The 17,455-nt window shown below is 41.6% G+C and overlaps 1 protein-coding gene across 1 annotated transcript in view; it reads right to left on the reverse strand.

The window, feature by feature from the left end:
• Positions 1–917: 917 nt before the first annotated feature.
• LOC138283590 (golgin subfamily A member 4-like) overlaps positions 918–17,455 on the reverse strand; it is a 182,872-nt gene continuing 166,334 nt past the window's right edge. The window contains exons 12-14 of the mRNA XM_069221529.1: positions 14,833–15,003; positions 1,310–1,514; positions 918–922 (exon numbers count right to left, since the gene is read on the reverse strand). Of these exons, the coding sequence (XP_069077630.1) occupies positions 918–922; positions 1,310–1,514; positions 14,833–15,003 (381 nt within the window). The remainder of the gene's footprint in view (positions 923–1,309; positions 1,515–14,832; positions 15,004–17,455) is intronic.

Below are 17,455 nucleotides of genomic sequence, written 5' to 3' on the forward strand. Positions count from 1 at the left end.
CAATGAGATGCAAGGTAGGCATTCCCGGGCAAAAAATGACTCAAAGGCATTTGCGCCTTATTTATACTCCCATGCAAAAATGACGCACGGGAGGAGGAGGGCCTTAAAAAATGGCTCTAAGCCTGTTTAGAGTCTTTTTTTAACGCCTGTTCAGGGCAGGCATTAGAGGAACTGAGGGCTCATTTCCTTGGTCTCTGACCATGGAAGCAGTCCACAGGTGCCCTTCCCTGCATCCAGGGACACCCCCTGCCACCCTCGGTCACCACTGGAGGAGCCCCATGGATCGGGGAACCCATCTAGGGTAAGTACAGGTAAGTATTTTTTTTTTTTTTAAGTGGCATAGGGGGGCCTAATGTGGCCCCCCTACATGCCACTGTTCCCAATGGCCATGCCCAGGGCACAGAAGTCCCCTGGGCATGTCCATTGGGCAGGTGGGCATGACTCCTGTCTTTGCTAAGACAGGAGTAATTTCCATGGGGGTTGTGTGTCAAAACATTACGCTAGTCAGGTTAGAGTCAATATTTTTTACTCTAACCTGACTTGCACCATTCTTTGATGCACATACCCCAGTCTTCCCTATGCCTACGCTGCCCGGTTAACATGAATTATTTTGACGATAACCAGGCTGCAGTGCCAGCTCTCATCATTCATTAAATATGATGCCCGGCTGGCACGTTGGAATGACGGTAGCCGGCGTTCAACTTTTTGGCGCAAACCTGCGCTAGAGCAGGTTTGCGTCAAAAAGTATAAATATGGGCCTAAGTGGGTTATTTAGACCGTAGTGTCAAAGTCCCCATCTGCGCTCACCCTATGGCAGCCCACCATACCCAATTTAGTATAAACCATCTGGTCATTGATTTATTTCTGATGAAAGTACTTCACAAAAAGGCTGGAGACGCAAACACCACAAAAGTGGGTTATTCTGAAAAACAAAAAACATAAATTGTCCTCACACAACTCTGTGTGAGGGGCTTTATTGATCATCCATTACCCAGAGAGAGAAAACCTGCATTGAGATGAAAGTCCTAAATATGACACAACCTCAATTCACTAAAGGAGGTGGTCCCTGTGGTCGCTCTATCAATGCAGAGTTAACTGCTCCGTCACCTCTAAATTGGATAGTGAACACCTACTCTAGAAGAGTAGGGGCTCTGAAATAAATTCCCTACCTCTGGTCTGCCGAACCCTAACTGAGCACTCAATTTTCTTAATTAATTACGTGACCAGATATGCTGACAGAATTGCTCCCAGGATGTTATATTTTCTGACCTGATATATCTCAGATTTGTTCAAGCACAGCTATACTTACTTTCTGTCAAAAGTGATAGAACACGCTGCTCTATCTGCTGGTCTTTCTCTAGGATAAAAGACGATCGGGTGGGAGACAGATTTCTTTCCTCTTCTCTTTCTTTTTTCTTCTTTTCATACACCAACTTTTTCTTCACATTTTCCACTTCATGCCGAAAAGTTTTTTTGAGGAAGGCTACAGTTTCGTCATGCTCCTTAATTAGTTTCTGAAAAAAATTGTTGAGAAAAAGATCCGAATCAATCACATTCAGCAAGCAAAGAGATTCATCTGGGTGGGAGACAAATAGCCTGATTCACAAAGGTAAACTTATACTTTTGTGTTCGTTTGTAATTGTTTGCTATTGACAAATGGATTTTACTACTAATAAGCAATTGCGGAGTCTCTGCACATAAAAAGATGAGAATGTCCTATCATTGTATGTGTGGAAAATCCACAGTCATAAAGATACTAATAGTAAAATATATTTGTGAACAGCATACAATAGTAAACTTACACAAAGGTGTTTGTTCACCCGAGTAAATCAGGCCCAAAGAGTCCACAAACATTGACCATCATAAAGTGGAGGAATCTCAAAACTGATCAATGAGTGTATTTTAATGTTAACATCATGGAGAAGAGCACAGTGGATGTCAACTGACCCACACATTCAAATACATATCCACTCCTATTCTTTTGGTGGGGCTCAAGGCGGGGAACTTTCTCCACAATTAATAATATTGGCCCCTCTAGGTCTAATGGGGTAAGAATAAAGTGGAGAGACATTGACCCTGAGGGCATTTTGCAGGGAGTTGTAAACAGGACTCTTTTCGGGCAAAGTAGTTTCAAATATGTTGCTGAGTTCTTTTGAACACATTATCCATAGTATTAAAGCCCTTTTGACTTGTCAAATGAAAGCGACCGAGTGTGGGGAAAAAAGAGTTGGTGCGACCAGGCATGCACCATGGCTTTGTGGGAGCTTAAATTTGCTCTCCATAATATCCCCAGGGACCTGGTGGCTGCCAAGTTTCTTCATGCCAAGTATAGTGAGGCTTTGAAGATAAGGAAGAAGGCTCTCCATGGAGAGCTCCAATAGGATGCTTGGGTGAAACTGGCTTTGGCTGTGAAAACAAATGAAAATAAGTTGTTTTGGGAAATAGTTCATCCACCTTTTCTGACGGTTGAAGCATCCCCTGAGATTGGTTCTTTTGTACCCAGGACCACTTTGGTGGCCCATTTTTCTAAAGTTTTTAAGCAAAAAAGCAGGACCGCTGACCTAGCTGAAGTCAAGGAGCTGAGAAATAGGAATCCCATTCATTTAGAAATATCTATTGACAAGGTGCTCCTAGCCCTCCATAATAGCTCTGGGGATAGGGCCCCGGGTCCTGATGGGGTGCCGGTAGATGTTTCAAATCCGCCACTAACTTATAGGGTCCAATCCTAACAAGGGTGTTCAATACTGTAGTAGTTGGTGAGATTCCATCCTCATGGTGCTTTTCTATAATCATTCCAATTCATGAAACAGGAGATAAATAAGATCCTAAAAACTATTGTCCATTTTCACTTTTGGACTCCTCAGTGAAGGTATTAAGACGGATTCTTTTGTCAAGGCTGGAAGAGTGGGCTCAGTATGAGGATATCCCCTGCCCAATTTGGGGTTAGAAAGGGCCTCAGTACTATTGAGCAATGTGCAAATTTTTACCTATTGGTTGGGAAATATACCAGGGCTAAATCAGGGGCATTGTATCTCTGCTTTGTTGACCTTAGTAGTGCCTTCAATTTTGTTGAGTGTACTTTTTTGTGGTCTATGCTGGTGAACCTGGGACCCCGTGGGAAATCATCAGCTTTTTGGCTTGTCTATGTGAAAACCTAATGTGCAAGGTCCATTGTGGTCTTATGGGGAATGTACCACCACCGCTTTAAAGTTGGGAGAGGCATTCGTCAAGGTTGTGTGCTAGCCCCATAATTATTTTCTTTCTTTATTAATGGGATGGACACATTTTTGCAATCTATTCAGGCTGATCCATATCCCGTGTGGCCCCAAAACTGTGTTAATATGTGCGGACAATGCCTTCCTCCTATCTAGGACCCCAGTAGGCCTACAGAAATTAACTAACACATTTGATGACTATGGGAAGTTGTTTTGCTCCAAGTTTGCCAGCATTTTCATGGGCTGGTGGGAACAACAATATTTCTTGACAGATGAGAATAAACATTGGACAAGACATATAGCTCTCTGGATAAGGTACATCAATGACATATTTGCCACCTGGGATGGGTCTGTTAGTCTCTTACATGGTTTTTGGATATTTATATAATGTAATGAGATACATCTAGTTTTTACCCACCAGTTCCACAATAGCGTAATTGATGTTTTAGATGTACAGGTGGAAATTCAGGGAGTCAAGGTGTATACTAGCCTTCAACGCAAGTAGGCAATGGTCTCTTGCATGCACGTAGTCATCATCCAACTACTTTGAAATGGAGCGTACCCTATGGAGAACGTTTGAGGGCCAGATGTCACTGTAGTGACGTCAAGCCATATGAAAAGGAGGAGGCCATCATGTTGAATAGATTTCAAGTCAGAGGGTATCCCAATAAAGTCCTTTCGGCAGCCAGAGACAGAGCACAAATGGTCCCTAGGAAGGATCTTTTTGCTAAAAAAATCTAAAATCTCCACCATTGAGGGGATGGTAAGACTTATTACCACCTACAATGTTGAATCACAGGAGATCAGAATGATGATTTCAAAACATTGGCATGTGGTAAAATCTGATACTGTAATTGGCAACAATGTTTTGCCTTTTCCTCTCATTACATATTGTAAAGCAAGGTCAATGAGAGATATGTTGGTCCATAGTGACATAAAGGCAGCTCCAAAACAGGGTGGTTGGCTAGCAGAACAGAAAGGCTTTTTTATAAGTGTGGTAAATGCAAAGCCTGTAAGAATAGTAGGAATGTGAAGTCTTATCTGAACTCCAATGGACAGAATAGACAAATCAACAAATTAATCGCATGCAACAGTGATTTCTGTGTTGATATGCTAGAATGCCCATGTGGCTTATGTTACATTGGGAGTACTATCTTTCCTGTTAAGAAGCATGTTTTGGAACATTTGAGGGCAGTCAGAAATTGTGATCACAGTAACCCTGTTGCAAGACATTGTGAACAAGTCCATGCCAAAAATTCTGACACTCTTTCATTTTGTGGTATTGACAGAATGGAGGTGTCAACAATAGGAGGCAACAGGGAGTGGATGCTCCGGGTTATGGAGTCTGAATACATTGTGCATCTTAATAGTAAGTCCCTGATGAGTCTGAATATTGACGAGGAACTTTCTGTACATATAGGTTGAAACATTTAGAATATGTGATAATCAGTAATTTTCTCTTTTTGTTTTTTTGTTGTTGTTTTTTGTGCATTATGTCATTCATGTGTGGCATGGGTTAGAGGTATATTCATATGAAATATATATTCCTTTCTGTGTACTTTTTTAAGCCAGTGAGTAGATGTTTTCTCAGTACTACTTTCCAGTCTATATATATATAGCATTTTAGGAGGAAGACATGATGACCACTTGGCTGTTTTGTAACATGAGGGTCTAGTTTTCATAAAGAGTTTGAATAGGGGTTGTGAGTTTGCGATTGAAAAAGTTACATAATGAAATCATGTTTTTTAGAAATCACTTTCATGGTCTTTTTGAATAATTAATGAGTTATTTTGCATATTCAAATGACATGTTTATTCATATCATTGATTAGCATATAATTTTGTTTCAGTGGCACAAGGGCAGTAATAACAGTGACATAAATATACTGACATGGCCACTTGGCCGAAACATATAGAAGTGATTTCCATGAGTTTCTTTAGTGAGTTCTGATGGGATATGAATATTCATGAAATCTAATCAAAACATGATTAAAATATGATCTTAGTTTCCAATCTAGATGATATGGGATGAAAGCTAGCTGTTTTGATGTGCAATGTGGTAGCAATATTACAGTATTATGTGTATGTTATTTATATATTTGAGTATATTTTTTCTGTATAGTGGGTCACTATTTAGTGGTTTATTTATTTAAGACGAGATGTATTATTTATAAATGTAATAGTCTTTCCTCCTTCACTTTGTAAATGGTGTATAGTCTTTTTACCATTTTTAATGTGGTTTATTTGTTTTTAACGGTGGTGGTGCACTTCATGTTTACATTGGCTGTGAGGAAGATCTCTTTGAGAACGAAACGCTTCACCATTAATTGTTTTTTGCATAACACAAGCCTTGGAGTGCGATTTTTCAAGTACTGGTGATGGTGGCACTTGTTATTTCATGTAGATATGTAAATATACAGATTACCTAGTGGCGGTCGCCACTAGGTATAGTTAGGACTTTTTTTTACCATAGATGGAGTGTTTATTGTTTTGCTAATAACTTTGGCACCGCTTGACGAATCTACACAAAATTCTGAAAACGTATACTTTGGTGAGTTCAGCTGCTGTCTTACAAGTTGTAGGGTGATCCGTGAAACGGAGGGTGAGAAAAAGGGGGGTCCCAAAACACTTTTTCCCTATTTTAAGTCAACAGAATTTTTCAAATTTTTGAAAAAGACTACAGCCCGAACAGCTGAACGAAATTACACCAAATTTGGAAAAAAGCTATATCTTGGTCCAGAAAGTGTGCTTTATGTGAGTTGGTATAAATCAGTTCAGTAGATTAGCTATATACACTTCAACCAGAAAATGTTGACAGCCATCTTGGGACTCGCCTTCAGCAGAGTCCCAGAACAACAAACAAATAAGAAAAGGGGCCAGGGTAGAGTCACCCTGACCCCTTAGCTCTGGTGCTGGGGTTCCAGAAGGCAACATAGCATCTTTTAAATAAAATCTTGGAAAAAATCCATGGGTCCAGATCTGCAGATGTTTACGAGATTTTTTTTTAAAAACAGTGGTTGCCACCCTTTTTTTAAAGTGATCCCAGGGTAGGCCAGACACAGCCCCGCTCCTTGAGCTTAGATTTGCCCCAGGACCACCCCCCCACTTCCCTGGGACAAAATAGTTTATTTGCATGGGGTAGCAACAGCCTTCCCCAGAGCCCCCGGGGACCACCACCTCCCTGGGGCGATATGTAAAATATTTGTGGGTGGGCACACAGTCCCCCCACGCCCTAGGAACCACCACCTTCCCTCGGCAAAGTGCACCACCACCTGGTACATAGCTATTTGCTTTTGCTTGGCTAACAGCTCCCACCAAGCAAAAGCAAACAAAGTCCACTTTCTGACACCGGGAGCTGTCAAACAGCTCCCGGTGTCAAAGCAGAGTTTTAATCAGAGTTTTTAAATATGCATGCAGTGAAACAGATAAAAACATTGCTCCCACAAACAGGGAGCTGCTATTGAAAGCATCTCCCTGCATGTGGGAGCAATGCCTGCTCCCACAGGCATTAGGAGACAGCTAGGACCTTGAGGCTCCCCCTGCTCTCCTGTGGCTCTCTCTGTCGCTTCCATTCCATAATGGTCTCTCCCTGCAATGACTTCACAGCAGAGCACGGAGTCACCTCCAGCATAATGGTTGAGGTCACAGACCCTCACTCTGAAAGTTGAGGGTTCTAGTCCAGGTGTGTCTGTGGTCATTTCCCTACTTTAATTTGTTTTCAACTCCAAAAGTTTAAGGTTCATAATTAAAGGTGATATCACTCTTTTAATTGTCTAGAAATATATCATTCTAAGTAGATCCTTGACCAAAGCCTAAAACACCCTCTATCTCTCTCCCTCTCACTTTCTTTGTCTCTCTCCCAATTTCTCTTTTTCAATCTCTTTCATCCACTCTCACACTGTGTCAGACCCTTACGCACCCACTCACAGACCGACTCAGACCCTTGTGCACTCACTTACAGACCCCCCTCAGACACTGATGAATCCACTCTGAGACCCAATCAGAGCATCACACATCCACTCACTGGCCCACTCAGACCGTCCTGCACCCACTCGCAGGCCCACACAGAAACTGACGCACCCGCTAAGACACAGATGCACCCACTCTCACACCCAGACAGACATTCTCACAGCCAGTCTAACCCCCAGATACACCCTCTCACACCTAATCTCACACCCAGAGGCCGCGGGCAACTTCCGCTGTGCATGACCAAGGGCAGCAGGGGGTTGGTTGGTTAGGGGGGTTGAACGCAGCGTGCGGCCAAAGGCTGTGCGTGGTGATGTTTGGATTAACGTACAGTAATTAAAATTAATTTATGGTAAATGAGCATAGAAATTCACTGAAAAAAACAAAGGTTACAGGGATGTTATAGTTAGGAAATAGAATTTAAAAAAACAGAGAAATTCATTTAAAAAAACAAAGATTACAGGGATGTTATAGTTAGGCTCACATTTTAAACGTAGAAAACCATATCAATTCACAAGTGATAGTTAACGTTATCTCAAGTAACTCTAACTCGTGACCTGAGGTAACTATAACTAGTGCCCTCACAATGCACTGCTAATTACCCAGCAAATTACGACACTCAGGACAACTTTGTTAACATCATTGATAATATCAATGTAGTATTTGCAGTCCATTTTTTGACACACAAACTGTGCATGGTGAGGGCTTGAGTTATAGTTACCTTAGGGCATGAGTTATAGTTACTTCAGATAACTCTAACTATAACAGGTAAATTTAAATGGTTTTGTACAGTTAAAATGTGAGGCTAACTATAATGTCCCTGTAACCTTTTTTTCAGTGACTTTCTTAGTTTTTTTATTTCTAGTTCCTAACTATAATATTCCTGTAACCTTTGTTTTTTTAAGTGAAAAAAAAAGTATAGAAATAAATATATATATAAATATATATACATATATATGTGTATCTGTATGTATATATATATATATATATATATATATATAAACATATATACACTCATATATATGTGTGTGTGTACACGCACAAACATTTTTAAAATGTTTTTGTGTGTTCTATATATATATATATATATATATATATATATATACACACACACACATATATATAAATATAAATTGATAGATAGATATCTAAATGGATAGATAGATAGATACATATCCTTATCGATCCCAAACCCATAAACTCTACCTACCCTAAAACCTAAAACTACCCTTGCCACCCAAATACCTCTACCCACCCTAAACTCTAAAAATAAACTTGCACCCCAAATACCCCTACCCACCCTAAGCCCTAAAAATTACTTTTGCAACCAAATATCCTAACCCACCCTAAAACCAAAAAATACCCTTGCCACCCAAATACCCTTACCAACCCTAAAGCCTAAAAATACCCATGCCACCCTAACACCATAACCCTCCATAAACTGTACTGTAAAAAAAGACCTTCCACTCAATATTCTCATTGACCTCTAAAACCTAGAAACGCCCCTACCCACCCTAAAACCTAAAAATATCTTTGCCAACCAAATACCCTTGTCCACCCTAAAACCTAAAATACCTTTGTCACCCATATATTCTTGCAATCCTAAACTTAAAAATACCCTTGCTACCCAAATATCCCATGCCCACCCTAAAACCTAAAAATACCTAGCCACTCTAAGATCATAACCCACTGTAAACCATAAAAAGCTTTCCACCCAGTTCCCTCACTCAACACCTAAAACATAACACCAGTAGGTAGTTATAGTTAGGAACTAGGGGCCATATGTATGAACACTTTTTCCCATAGACACAGAATGGGTAAAAACCTTTGCTACATCTGGCCCTAGGTTCCGTAAAAAAGCGTTTTTTGGCTTGGTTATGTCTTTGGCACTGTTTGTCGAATATTCATGAAACTTTCCAAAAAAAGTGTCCTCTGCGGCCTTGTTGTACATTGGTGGTCCGTCAAGTGTGTTTCCCATTTTAAACCTCATAGAGACTGAACCGCTGGACAGAATTACACCACATTTAGCAGAAAGGTAGCTTTTAGTGCAGAAAGCATGCTTTTTGTTATTTAGTGTAAATTCATTCAGTGATATTTTAGATTTAAAAGAAATTCCAAATTTGTATATCTCAGGTCGCGACGACTTCGTGAGTACTCCTGATCTCGTGCAGAGATCTGATTGAATGCCAACACTTCAACAGGGAAGTGCTGGCAACCATTTAGGGACTCGACTTCAGCCAAAATATCCCAAAATCCCAATATTTCCCAAAAATAAACACCCAAAAAAATAAGAAAAAGGCAGGGTACCAATATTCTAATCCCCTAGCTTTAGTCTTAGGGTCCCCTGGCATCCTGCCAGGGTAAAACAGTATTTTTTATAATTCACTGTGAAATTCATGAATATTTGTGATTTTTGATGTGAATTGAAAAAAACATCAAGCATGGTCTTCTGTGCTTGTTTTTAATGTAGCCCCCGAGTGGGCCTGGTCCAAGGGGCATGCATATTTATTTGAAAATAGAGGCGGGTGCACGGGCCACCCTCCAAGGATTTCTTATGTCCTAGTGACCACCACCTCCCCAGGTCAAATACAAATTGATTTCAGGAGGCCACACAGACCCTTCACCCCAGTGACCACCATCTACTTGGGGCATTTTAAATTCTTACAGAAGGGAGGGGGGTCACTCTCCTGTGCCATTTACAACCATGGGACCACCACCTCCCTGGGGTCAGCCTGTGCACCTCCCTGGGGCCGGCCTGTGCACAAAAAAAGGAGGGGGGGCCTGTTGCTTCCCTCCTGAAGCCATTTATGGCTCCAGGGACTGCCATCCCCTAGGGCCGGCTCATGCTATCTCCTGAGGTCACCACCCTCGGGAGATAGCTGTTTGCTTTTGCTTGGTAAAAGTAATACTGCACTTTAAGCAAATGAGAGCCGTCAAAATGCTCCTGCTTGCTGGAAGCAGAGTTTTTATCTCTTTCACTGCCAGCAGACATTCGGGCAGGGAAAGTGATGGTAGAATTGCTCCTGCACGCAGGGAGCTGCATTTCCAGCAATGCCTGCTCCCATAGGAGGTGGGGTTCCGACTGGGGCCACAGGGTCCTTGAGGCTCCCACCATGGTCTCAATTATGGAGATGCATTCCTGATAAACAGGAATATGATTGCATCTCCATCAAATAAAGATGCACTTCCTTCTGCAAAGTACAAATTTACCAATTGTGTTTTCTCTGTGGTTCCAACTTGAAAAGTTATCTGATGAAGATGTTCAAAGAATAATTACATTGGCAAAGCTACAAACACACAAGGTAACTGGAGACATTACCACGGCATCCTTTACCCAGCTGTAGTGTAGGAGCTGCACTATACATTTACCCAGCGAGGTAGCACTTACTATTTAGTCAGTAGAAAGTACTCCAGTTGGGTAAAAATATGGAGGGCAGGATTCAATCTAGCATGATGCTAATTTCACAGAAATCGAACCTCAATGGGAAGTATTTACAAATATAAATAAAGCAGGTGCTCAAGTTTAAGTTCCACTTCTGTAAAGTACTAATCAACCTAATTAAATGCACATGGCCATCCCAAAGCAAATGTTTTTTTTCTGCAATACCACCTTGAAAAAGTATCTCTAAACCTTGACGGTTGTGTTTACATCCTTGCTTTTTTCAAGCGTAATGTCCTTCAGTGTCTGTGATTTCTACAACTCGTGCCCACCCCAGGCACTGCAAACTACACCATATATTACATCACTCATAACATCATCTATGATATCATTAATAATATCACTGCAATATGTGCAGTAAAATTGGTGATGATAAAACTGTGCATGTCGGGGAGCGAGTTATAGTTACCTTAGGGCACGAGTTAGTTACTTGAAATAACTCTAACTATAACTGCTGCATTTCTATGGTTTTGTACGTTTAAATGTGAGCCTAACTACAACATCCCTCTAAAGTTGGCTTTTTTAGGTGAAAATATAAATATATATATATAATTAAAAAAACAAATGTTACAGGGATGTTTATGCGGTCTGAATTTACTCAAACAAAACCATAGAAATTCACCAGTTATAGAGTTATTTCAAGCAACTATAACTTGCGCCGTAAGGTAACTGTAACTCATGCCCCTACTATGCACAGTTCTCTCTTCAATAATTTGACTGCTAATGTTTCATTGATATTTTTAATGAAGTCATGAGTGCTGTAATATCTGGGGTAATTAGTAGTGCATGGCAAGGGCGCGAGTTATAGTTACCTCAGAGTGCAATTTATAGTTACTTGCAATAACTCTAACTGTCAGGATGGCCTTTCCTGTCAAAATCTAGATCTCCTTTGTGTTACTGTCTGGGACAAATACACAAAGGCCAGCTGCCTAGTCACCTAGGCCTAGGCCAACACCTAGTCATGTCACCTGGGATACACGCTGCAGGAAGTAAATGGTTAGGACAAGAAATTTACTTTCTGATAGTGGCATGTTCAGAATTGTGACTGAAATTCTGACTTTACATTAAAGAGGATTTTAAATTGCAATACACCAAACATTACACTTCTACCTGTTCACAAACACAAGTTATCACTTATTAAATGTAATAAGCTAACCTAATGTTATCCTAACGGGAGTGGTAGGCCGAATAGCAATGAAAAACTAATTTCTAAATTTTTCTCCACCAGAACATGTAAAACTAAAAAGTACATGTCTAACTTTTTAAATACAATGCAGTCTGTTTTGTTGGCTGTTTAAGACCTAACCTAGCGGTAACCTATGTGTATTAAAAAGGGAGTTTTAAGCTCAGCCAAGGTTTTATTTTGCCATATTGAATTGGTGGTTTAAAACTGCATACAGACTGCAATGGCATGCCTGAGACCTGTTTTAAGGGGCTAATTAAGTGGGTGGTACAGTCAGTGCTGCAGACTGACTAGTGGCATTTAAGATACCAGCCCTGGGTATATATCAGGGCCAGCTTTAGGGTGGTGCGAGCGGTGCAGCCGCACCGCATGCTGCCCTGGATTGGGGGGGGCTGACCTCAGAGGGGGCACTGTGTTTGGCAATAATTTATGAAACCTGCGATTTAAAAGCACTTGCTGAAAAGTTCCTTGTGCGTCCAGCCTTCAGGAAGCAATTAAAATGTCAAGATACCTCTTGTGATTAATTTTCCTTTTAGGGAGAGAGATTGGAATTTTGACTCGCCATAACGTACCGTAGAGGGTTAATAAGCCTGCTTCAAAGAAAATAACTATATTTTATGTGGATAGCTGAGTGGATTAGTAAAACTAGCCTTTACAAAAGTTTTAAAACAAATGATGGTATGTGAAAGGGGGCTATGGACAGATGAGGGACACATTTGCCGGGTGCTCTGAGGGAATCTGAGGAGGTGGTCATGGGGTGGTGGGGAACCAAAAAAGACTGTCCCACAGGGAGTCACGAGCGCTAAAGCTGACTGCTTACTAGGGACTATAAGTAAATTAAATATGACAATCAAGTAAAGCCAGTTTCACCATGTATAGTGAATGTGCATAAGCAATGTGGCATGGGTTAGCAGAGGTTAAGTGCACACACTACTAAGGCCAACATAAACAAATTCAGCAAAACGGGTTGGGGGAAAAGGTGAAAGTTTTGGGGGAAGTCCACCCTAAAGCTGTCAGAAAACTTTTCAGCTCTCAAAATTCTGAACTTATATCTTCTTATTGCATGAAGCCACAAGCTGGTCAGCAATTTTCATTTTCTCTCATTGGAGAGCAACCACCCTCAAAAAACAGAATTAGCATGACTTATTTTTTTTTTCTAATTTATACTTTGAATGGACAGCTGTTGCCAGACAATTATGTCAGCATCACTGTAGAGGGGTTTTGGTTTCACCCACATGTTGGCAGCCAGGAGCACATGTTTTGATTAAGTAGAGGTTGTGTACTTCCACAAAAAATGGCTTGCCCTTCTCACAGCTGTGATCATTTTGTGTGTATTTCCAACAGCCGGAACATGAACTTTCAGAGGCCTCAAACTTGGTATTGTAATAGTATTAAAGTGTCTTCAGATAACTAGATAATTTATGCTGTTTGTCTTTCTCTGGCAGCAGCAGAGATGGAAGGAGGGCAGTCATTAACCTACACAGTGGTGGCGTGTACCCTTTGAAGGTGGTGGGGCAAGTGAAGTGCCCCACCACTTCCCAAAAAAAAAAAAAAAACACACCCTCCCTGCAAAACCTGAAAGTAAACCACCCCTCCTTCTAAAAGCAAAACCATAACACCAAATGCAAACTAAACACAACCATTACACTTACATGCAGTACACACATACATGCATTACACACACATGCATTATCCATTTAAAATAAAAAACAACACTTACCCACAGGCTGTTCATCCTACTCGGTGCTCCTCTCATTCTCGGTTTCCAGAAGATCTCCCATAACCAATCCAGATGCTGCTCTCATGCTGTTAATTAGCATGAGAGAAGCACCTGGATTGGATGGAACTGCATGGCTGACCTTAGAGGCCTGTGCTTGGTCTCCACCCTAGTGTCTTAAGGCAGCTCGGTGGAGAACTTCAAAGTGCACATGTCACTTTGGCCTGCTCTAAACACCTGGCCAAAGTGACATGCGCACTTTGGAGAATCCAGTCAAGGCACTGTTCCAGTCCTTTGCTGCCAATCGTCAGCAGAGGACACGCCCAGCATGTCTCTGGCTTGGTGCACCCTGACCCAGTAAAAATAAAACGGCAATGAAATCTTTTCATTGGCATTTTATTTTTGTCTGCACAGTTTTCAGTGGGGTGGTGAGGCGACGTTCCCCCACCCTCGAGAAGAAACCGCTGCTCAACCTACATGGTATTTAATATTTAATGTCAGGTTTGACTGTGCCTTTTAACCTACACCACTATTATTCTACAGTACTTTGCTTCCACACAAATCCATATTAATATCCATGTTTTTACTTTATTGCTTCACATTACCATACAACATTCCTTTAAATACAGAACTATTGGCATTGTCAATACTTATTTAATGTTATACTTGAGAGTGTTCAAAAACTCTGGGCAATGCAGGAGCACCCCTGTGGCCCCTGGCATTGGCTTTCCACCATCCTTCTCGTGACGGGGACCCCGCCATGAGAAGGCTGGTGGAAAGCTGAGTTGTAATCAGCCAGGCAGCCCTGAACTCAGAGCCAGCCCAGCTGGTGCAGCTCAGACCACCATCACCCCATCGGGAATCATGTTCCCAGTGGAGACTGTGGTCCCCTGGTGGGTCCACCCGCCAGGGTTGTAATGTGGCGGTCGGGCCGCCACGGATTGCAGAGGTCCGACCCTCACCGCTAGGCTGGCAGTCCTTGGACTGTCAGCCTTGTAATAAGGCCCCAAGTGACTTGGTTGCATGGAAGGGTGCATGCAATGCTGCTACCATCCCAGCTGTTACATAGCCCACCAATAAAAGTACGAATATATGCTTAAATCTCATTTCCAGGCGTAGAATAGCCTCTGATCCCACCAATAGTAACATATTTTAATACAAAAGTAGCACTTTTTGGTGATAAAATAACACCCCCTTCAAATTTTATTTGCAGGAGGAAAATAATTGTGCCTTTTCCATCATTTTGAGGTCTCATCACTTTTGGAAGTTAGCAAATACAAAGTGTAAGCATTTTTCAGATCATTCTTTCATACCTTTTTCATCGCTCCGCTCAATTCTCCACGCTCCAACTGATCCTGAAGTTTTAGCCTCTCCTCGGAGATTTGATGTTTGTATGACCGCTCTAGCTCACATTGCTTTAGTTGTACTGTCTCCAGCATCTCTTTCTGCCTCTCATCCTCAGCACCTAATAGGGTTCTCTTGATCTTTTCAATTAAATATAATGATAATGCATGAACTTTGCAATTTTTATAACTGAAAAAAGAAAATATCTAAAAGTTTCGAAGCATGTAATCACATATACATCAAAAACCACACGATCAGTATATTTTATAGCAGAAGAAACATATGTATATAAAAAATATATAGTAGGTCATGGTTGTGATGTTAATACATAGCTGGCAACGTGGAACAACAGTATTCATTATACAATGGATTACATCGTTCTTGGTTCTAAATGTATCTAAAATAGGACCAAGAGGGCTAAATCTAAGTCCGTTTTACAGATAACTCATGTCCATATAATCGGCTTGCATTTAGATTCATTGTAAGTAAATGTATCTGATGTGGATATCCTGAGTACTGACTGCCATGGGTAGGATCCCCTTGCACCTATGTTGGACATCCCTTTCCCAGATCAAAAAGAAGCAACAGAATAGATTCAAACAGCACTTGAAGATTGAAACATGGTTCTTGCTACTGAAAACACAGACAAGAGTAGTATAAAAAAAGCAAGTGCTCACTTTAAAAAAATGACATATTTGCCAGGGGAGTGGTTGTGTGACTCCTTCATACTTTAGGTCGAGCACACAAGCACTTTGACCTGTTGTAAGTATTGTGGGTTTTTAACCACACCCACCATACGCCCATCACTTTCACTCGTTCCTGGGCCTGCCTTTCAAAAAAAAATATCCCTTGTTATCATTGGTAAATGCTAAACGTTTCTCCCTCCTTCGGAGGGTTTTGTTACTGCCTTGCAGACTGGCCCTGTTACAAGGATAACTGCACGATTGCCAATACGTTTGACTGCAAGTGAACTTCTTTTTCTTTTTGTGTCTCTCCTTTGTGCGCCTGGCAGCCATGGTACTTTGAATCGGCTTGCCCATGTCAACTGTTTTACTTTTCATTTTCAATTTAACAGGCAAGAAAAGTCCAGTTAGGAATTTACCACGCTACTATCGCTAACTTGAGCAAACGTGAGACCCATTGCATTGCAAATGCTTGTTTTACTCTTCCTATTCCACGTGGCTAATGTGTGGCCCAATTCCATGATGCACATGGAACGTCCGATGTACCCGGGTTCCATTCTTTCTGACAGATGCACCTCACCCATTTTATGCCTCTTAAATTTGTGTTCCTCTCCAACTGTTCCCTACCAGCCACAGATACAGTCGGAGAACGAGTCTGCCCATAGTGACAGGAACTAATCCTACGCTGAAAACAGTTGCTGAAACAACCAACCCTGTCGATGCAGTGATTCCGAGCAGAGAATCCTCATTTCAGTCGTGCAGTGGCTCAAGCGGTGGGTGGTGCATTAGGCAATTGTGCTGAAGCAAGGAGGGCACAGACACATTCAGATGTGTACCTGTGACTTGCAGCAGTTTCCCGGAGCAGCGGTGCAATACAAAGCATGGCACTGCATGCTCTCAGCCTACCTCTGGTTTAGGATGAGGTTGCTGACACAAAGCAAACAATTCACCAATGTGTGCCAGTGTTTCTGAAGCTCCGCTGTTTGCCGTGATCACGTCTGTGTTCTTATATTCCGTTAGTATGTCCTCTTTGTCTGTGGTGCTTCAATTATTTCCTGTTTTGGTCCCTGCCAACTTGTGTCTTCCCTGTTCTGCTCATTTAGTGTTGCTCTGCAGCTGATCAGCCATCTAAATCTAGACTCTCCTGCTACCCAATCTGCATCTCTACTTTGGACTACTGAATTTGTCCTGGAAAGTCTGGCAAACGTCTTTCAGGCCCTCACCTCCCCATCCCCCTCTGTTCATTTTTCATACATTATAGTCCAGGTCAGAGACGTAGCTCAAACCCTGCTGCTAGAACCTGTCCTTGGCCTGACGCGTAACTTCCATTCCAAAAACCATCCTGTCTTGACTGTTATGTTTCTACTCCTCTTCAACTCCTGTGATCTCTTATGAAGAGATTCAGACAACAACTAAAAGATATCAAGAGTTTAGACATCCTATCAAACCAGAAATTAGTCCAAAATAAGGTTTGAAAGGCCACTGAACGGCTGATATAAAGCTGTTTAACGTTACAATGTGGCTCAGCTTGTTGTATTAGATTGACTACAGTGCTTACAGTTGGTGCAAATAGAAGCAATACAAGGAGTAGTATGTTCTGTGGACAAGCACATCTCTTTGAGGGGTTCCCTCCATTTGATAAATGCATTTCCTGGTACCTTGGAATCTGGGCACTGTGGGGTTGCTAATCAGCTCCGATTGTACGTTTTTACCACTGAAACATTATAGACATGCTGTGTTTAATTTGTCTATAAAAACGTGCCAGTGCCTAAAGCTCTCCTCTGAAACATGTGGCTGCTGAAATTAAATATGCAAGCACAGAAATCTGAGGCAGCGTAATCCTGAAGCCATCTGGGGCCTTTTTAATCCATTACAGCCACTCCCTGCCCCTTCAGCTCACTCTTGCAGC

This window comes from Pleurodeles waltl, chromosome 3_1 (genome assembly GCF_031143425.1).
Source record: "Pleurodeles waltl isolate 20211129_DDA chromosome 3_1, aPleWal1.hap1.20221129, whole genome shotgun sequence".
NCBI lineage: Eukaryota > Metazoa > Chordata > Amphibia > Caudata > Salamandridae > Pleurodeles > Pleurodeles waltl.